This window comes from Gastrolobium bilobum, unplaced genomic scaffold, assembly GCF_033153095.1.
Source record: "Gastrolobium bilobum isolate Gb01-03AN ecotype WA unplaced genomic scaffold, APGP_CSIRO_Gbil_v1 utg39446, whole genome shotgun sequence".
Taxonomy (NCBI): Eukaryota; Viridiplantae; Streptophyta; class Magnoliopsida; order Fabales; family Fabaceae; genus Gastrolobium; species Gastrolobium bilobum.
In genome coordinates, this window is record NW_026898957.1 from 39204 (window position 1) to 46241 (window position 7038).

Here is a 7038-nt window from a genome sequence, read left to right on the forward strand (position 1 = left end):
TGCCCTAAAATAATATGGTTCCAGTAAATATGAGATAAAATTTGCTAAAGTAACGTGAGAAAAATTGAACCCTTTAATTAAAACAAAATTCTATAAATCTAAAACAAAAACATTAAAAAACAATTCTGTTCTATTTACCCAAAAAAAAAAACAGTTCATAGGATTATTATTTTATTGAGTAAAGCTCTTTTTCGATAACAAACAAAAAATACGGTTTCCAGTTCCATTCCTTACAAAAAAAATATCCATGTTAATTATTTTTTAGGTACTAAGTTGGGTGTTTACTGAATTTATGAGAACCACATTTTTAAACAAACGAAATAAATTATAGAGGGACCAAAATTTTTTTTTGTAATGATAAAAAATGGGAACCGTATTTTTTGTTAGGATTTTAGGGATTCGCTTTTTTTGCAGTTATTGCAGATAAATTATCTGCAGTAAGCTCAATACGAAGTTATTTTGAGACGAAAATCATGTTATTTTTTATAATTTAAATTTATTTTAAGATTATTTTTGTCTTTATAATTATAATTTTTTATATTTCAATCTTAAAATAAAGTTATTTTGAAAATAAATACAAATAATTTATTCACTTGCAGAAATATTTTTATGATATTTTATTATTATTCCTTGACTTTCAATACAACACAACGCGACGCATACACACTAGTGAGTCCTGCTCCTATCGCTTCATTCACTCACTCCACACTCTGCGCGCTGTGCCCTCTGCCTTTCTTCTTATTCACTCTGGCTCTCACTATTTTATTTTTCTTTTTTTTCTTTTTATTTTTTAAATAATCAAAATCTCATCACACACAAAACCCGAACACCATAATCAAATCCCTCTTCAAAATCCTGAAATCGAACGAAACAGTAACAAGAAGGACTCTGTTTGTTTGCACTATCTCTGTTCTGTTGTTCACCCTCGGCGGAGACGGCAGTAAATGGCAGAGGTTCCGGCGCCGGAGGGGCAGATGAACGGCGGAGCAACGGTGGCGCTGAACCCCTCCGAACCCATCGGATCGAAGCGCCAGCGGAGGCCCAGCGTCCGATTGGGCGACATCGGAGACCAGCCCTACGATTCCCACCCTCGCCGGACTACAAAGCCTTGGAGGCTCGCCGTCGACAACCACCACCACCACCTCCACCGCAAGGACGCCGCCAACGCCTCAGGTAAACCCTCAAAGACTCGACCTTTAACCAATTTGTCATCGGGCAGCGCCGCCGCCGAGTTCGGCGAAACCCTAGAGGGCGAAGAGAGAGAAGGAAACTTGGACAGCGTCGTGATTGGTAGCTGGAAAGTGAAGGATTCTAAGAAGAGGGGTTCCGCCGCCACTAAGAGGGTCAGATCAAATTGGGTTCCGAGAATCGACGAAGAAGGTGGCGGTGGCTGTGGCGGTGAAGGAGAAGATAAATATAGCGGTGGTGAAGATTTGGAAGATGGGTATAGGGATTTTGAGGTGGAGATTTCGGAAAGCCCTATTCATTCTATGGAGAATTTGGGTGTTGATGGTCATGGGAATGAACATTATCATCAGGGGAATAGGAGGTCCATTAGGGGTAGGGAGCATCACGATGGGATTGAGCTTTCTGGGCCTTCTGATACTGATAGGAATGGTAATGAAGGAAGAGGGAGGTTTGGAGAAGATGGGGTCAGGATTTGGCTTAATGGGTTAGGGTTAGGTCGATATGCTCCTGTCTTCGAAATCCATGAGGTTGATGATGAGGTTTTGCCCTTGTTAACTCTAGAGGATCTCAAAGATATGGGGATTAATGCTGTTGGGTCAAGAAGGAAAATGTACTGTGCAATTCAGAAGCTTGGGAAGGGGTTCTCCTGAGTTTTTTTTTTTTTTTTTTTGGGTCTTTTTTACTTCACCTTATGTAGCATGGGAGAATTCTCAGCCATTGCAAATTAAGATGCATGTCTGAACTCTGAGTTGTAGAATATGTTCTCACATAACTTGTTAGGCTTTTGGAATGATTAGGTCCTCCCTCACATGTTCTTATTTTTGTCAATCCAGTGCAGGTACATATATGACTGCTAATTTTCTTGGAGTAGTTCTTTGTTGAATTTCCTGAAGTAATTCCTTGGTGTATCATTGATGAGTCGGAAAGACTAATCATGAGAGGGTGGGAAGGGGGGGGAACTCTTTTAAGGAATTCGGAAAGTTTTTGCTTATAACATAAAGGACGTGCTGTTTGATTTCTCCATTCTATCCATTGGGTAATGAAAGATGAATCTTTGTACTTTTTATGTGTGCATTCGTGGCTATCTTTTCCTCTTTGTACGTATAAATGTGCTATTATTCTTCAAGAGTTACCATACCAGAGGAATCAATAAAAGCCTTTTTTTGTTGATTTAACATATCATTTATGACATTTTTTTGTTAAATCAGTTATTGCAACTGTTTTTGTGCGTCTATTTTGTAGATATCGTTGCTGTTAGGTATGTTTAATACTATTATTGTCCTATCCAAAGTAGTTAATGTACTCTCTATGTTTAGTTACTTTTTTTCGGTGCTGCCTCCGAAGCCTTTTTGTTCTTGGGTGGATGGATGTTCAATGTGGTACGAGAATACATTTCATTTTTTCTCTTTCATAGGGAGTGTATTGTTGGTGTTAATCAGTGAATAATGTTGTTAAACAGAGATGATATAGAGCATGCAGTATTGCAAATCTTCTCGTTGTCTTATATATATAATGGTGGATGTGCCTACTGAAGTGGCAAATTTGGTGGTTAGTTGTTAGTGGATTATTTTGGTAGGGTGAATAAAGTATGTCGTCATCGCTTGAGAGGGTCTTGGTGCTTCTTAAGTTTGAGTACATATTTCCACTGTTTTCTACTATGTCCATGTTTGGATTAACACGATTTTAATTCTCCTGGTGGTGGGATTTACACAGAAAGAAATCTTCAGATGGTGGATCCTCTCATGCCCACACAAAGTGCAGTGTGGGTCCCACTAATCAATTATGGAATTATTGTTTGGGTTTACTGTTTCTTATATTGTAAGGGAGATATATTTATCTTTTATACACACATAAAAGTATGTAGGATTAATTTTTTCTTTTTTTTCTTTTTTCTCCTTACATGAGCTTGATATATTTTTATGTGTGTGTAGGAGATAAAATTTATCTCCTATAATATGAGAAATATTAACCCCATTAGTGATATAAGGAAGTAATGAGGGTTATAATGCCAAGGAGTACCCTTGTGACTTCTGCAATTGGGACCAAAGAATTTTCTCACGCTGAGTCTCGCCAGGCTAATAAAAGAGTGATTAATGGTGAGGAGTGGATTTTAAGTCTTGCAGTCTAGCCAGGCTAATAACTGATTGATTAATGAGGGAAGAATGTGTATTTGATGATTGCATTCAATGAATAGCGAGCACCTGCTTATTAGATGGCATTCAAATCATGTGCTAGTGAGGTCCCTAGAGGGACAAAAGTCAGAAACAAATAATGGCATTCAATATAACAGCCAGACCGGCAAATGTTATGATTCATACGCTAATAATAGTAGTGTTATATATATATATATATATATATATATATATATATATATATATATATATATATGAGATAAATAATTTTATCTATTTTTTTTTTTAGTAAATACCTTTTTAGTTCCTGTCAATATTCACGAAGTTCTTTTCAGTCCCTAGCAATAGAAAAGGGACAAATTGGTCCCTGAAATAACAAAAAAGAGGCCACGTTCATCCTTTCATTAACTTTCACCTAACGGCCCAACTAACGGTGCACAATTGGCACGTCAGTTTGCTGATGCGGCTTGGATGTGGGACACCGTGGAAGACGAGACGACGACGTTTTGGTCCCTGTCAAAACCACGAGGGCCACTTTGGTCCTATCAAAATGCACGATGACGTGTTTAGTCCCTGACAAAAAGCATGGGGCCCTTATTGGTCCCTAACCAGAGAAAAATAGGCATTACTTTTCTATGCAGTCCAATTTTGCAAAACAGAAGTGCATTACATCAGAAACAGGAGTGCAATCCAATTTTGCAAAACAGGAACATGACATTAAATTGGATTTGTATGCAGTCCAATTTGTTAAAACAGAAGACATGGATGTACAAGAATTACAACTACGTATAGTTAAAAAACATCAAAAATGGTAAACTTAAACATTCATCAACCCTGTGAAACATAATAGCTGGAACATGATTTGAGTATCATTATATTTGAAGACATGGATATACAGTAGTGCATTACCAAATAAAGTTAACTGTCAGGAATTAAAAGAAAGGCCTCTAATACAATATGGCCTGAATTTACAAAAAAAAAAAAACATTGACATAATAAGGCCTCCAAATACACAACGACCAGAATTTTCAAAAAAAGTCAGTCACATAATAATAAATCCTTCTTAGTTGGCTCATGCACTACTCCCAGGTCATTTTCTTAATGCAGGCCTTGGTGGCCTAAAACCAGGTGTGCTCACGAAGGCCAATAATCTGCTTCGTGTGCCACTGGTTGCTCCATTCATTGTTTCATTACTCAACAACTCATTTTTCTGTTGTGGATTTGATGGAGGTGGGCTGCTTCCTCTCAAGTTGCCTTCATGTGGATGAGAACTACCAACTGCGGCAGTCCAGTCAACTGCCATGCATTGCAATTATCAACAATCATTTACCTGGTTTCTTCTCTTATTTTTCTCTGTATTTAAATATCAACAATCATACAATTATCTTTTATAGAAAAATAAATAGTATAATTGTAATGTTACACTACTGAAGATATTGTTCGTAAATCGCATAACACTATGTCTTATACAGACTAAGAGAATTAAAGCAGTTCATAGTATTCTAGGGATCGTAAAAGCTGTTTGCAGGAGCCCAGAATCCTTTTTAACAAAGTGGGAAGCTTAATTAGCATTGAAAAAGAAATGAATAATCGTTAATAAGGTCGAAACTTCAGTTAGAAACACAAACTTCATTGAAATAAAATGCCAAGAAGGAGTATTTTACTTTGTGATGAAATTTAGTTTAATTACTTTGTGATGAACAAATGGATTGCACTCCTGTTTTTGATGTAATGCACTTCTGTTTTGCAAAATTGGACTGCATAGAAAAGCAATGAAGTCATGTGCCTATTTCTCTCTGGTTAGGGACCAATAAGGGCCCCGGGCTTTTTGTCAGGGACTAAAAACGTCCTCGTGCATTTTGACAGGGACCAAAATGGCCCTCGTGGTTTTGACAGGGACCAAAACGTCGTCGTCTTGTCTTCCACGGTGTCCCACATCCAAGCCGCGTCAGCAAACTTACGTGCCAACTGTGCACCGTTAGTTGGGCTGTTAGGTGAGAGTTAAAAGAAAGATGATCGTGGCCTCTTTTTGGTTATTTCAGGGACCAATTTGTCCTTTTTTTATTGCTAAGGACTGAAAAGAGCTTCATGGATATTGACAGGGACTAAAAATGGTATTTACTATTTTTTTTCATGCCTATGTTATTTACCACTCTCGAATATCATTAGATCATAATAAAGGTTAGTTGAAATTATGATTTAATAGTGTTGAAGAGTGATAGGTAAGGTAGGCATGGAAGAAAAGGTTGGGATATGTTATCCTACTTTTTTTTATGTCTATTTTATTTATCACTTTCTAATATCGTTAGATCATAATCTTTACAAGGTTAGTTGAGATTTTGATCTAACGGTATTGGAGAGTGGTAGATAAAGTAGACATGAAAAAAATGTAGGTAGAATAACGTATTACTATTCCTATATATATATATATATATATATATATATATATATATATATATATAATTTTGGACCGGTACAAGAATAATAAGTTTTATATCAAATTTTTTTTTTTTTGGTAGTCTGAAGGGGAAAAAACAACCTTAAATAGATCAAGTTACAACAATTGTACAGAAATTACAAACCAAAAAAAAATCAGTCAAATACAAAGGCCAAATACTAGGAGGGGGAGAAGGAAAAACACAAATTATTTTCCATATGATTATCCAAAGGAAATTTAGAGATCCAATCTGCACAACCATTATTCTCTCTGCAGGAATGAACCAGGCAAACTTCCCAATCTTTTTGTAACCATGCTCGAATACGAGTCACCAGGGAAGACTCTGGAGTTGCTCCTCCAGTTTTGGTGAGCAAAGTGATAACTGAACTGGAACCACTTTCAAGAATAATTCGTCTCCAACCACCAGCCCAGGCAATTTCTGTAACGCACGGTTGTTTCAAGAATCAATGACTATCCCCACACACTAACACAGGACTTTTCAGCACGCTTTATCCTCACTCTCACACTTCTCGGGAAAACTTCCCAGGAGGTATCCCATCCCAGAATTGCTTCAAGTCAAGCACGCTTAACTATTGAGTTCTTCCGTTTTTGGCTACCGAAAAGTAAATGCATCTTGTTAGTATATGTAGTACCAATTAATTCTTATAAGTTATCCGTAACTGTGCAGTCTCATTCCTGCATAGTCTTTGGAATCTCTCTCTTTTGGGTGTCGATTCGATTCATTCATGTAACCCCCGTTGGAAGCCTGACAGGAGCCGCTCCTTGTCTGTGCCCTTTCGCACCATGCCCTTTTGCACCGGCGATCATTCCCCGCCCTCGTCAGCGCTCGGGATGTTACATGCCTACCAACTTCTGCCAGGTTCATCCTCGAACCACATCGTACTAGAAGAGAGGCTCTTCTCTGATACCACTTGTAAAGCCCGATTGCTTCAATGATTATCTCCACAACACTAACACGAGACTTTTCAGTGTGCTTTGTACTCACTCACACACTTCCTGGGAAAACTTCCTAGGAGATCACCCATCTTAGAATTGCTCTAAGTCAAACACACTTAACTATATAGTTCTTCCGTTATGGGTTACTGAAAGTAGATGCATCTTATTAGTATAGGTAGTACCAATTAATTCTTATAAGCTATCCCCAACTGTGCAGTCTCATTCCTGAACAGTCTTTGGAATCTCTTTCTTTTGGGTGTCGATTCGATTCATTCATGTAACCCCCCTGGAAGCCTGACAGGAGCCGCTCCTTGTCTGTGCTTT

General features: G+C 37.7%; 1 protein-coding gene across 1 annotated transcript; it reads left to right on the forward strand.

Moving 5' to 3' along the window:
* Nucleotides 1-689: 689 nt before the first annotated feature.
* Nucleotides 690-2015, forward strand: LOC133285789 (uncharacterized). The gene has a single exon (XM_061483072.1). It carries the CDS (start codon nt 945-947, stop codon nt 1836-1838), a length of 894 nt encoding a protein of 297 aa, XP_061339056.1. The 5' UTR covers nt 690-944; the 3' UTR covers nt 1839-2015.
* Nucleotides 2016-7038: the final 5023 nt, after the last annotated feature.

Bases quoted from the DNA above. Each gene is read 5' to 3' on its own strand.
- LOC133285789 (XM_061483072.1), top strand. From the start codon at position 945: ATGGCAGAGGTTCCGGCGCCGGAGGGGCAGATGAACGGCGGAGCAACG.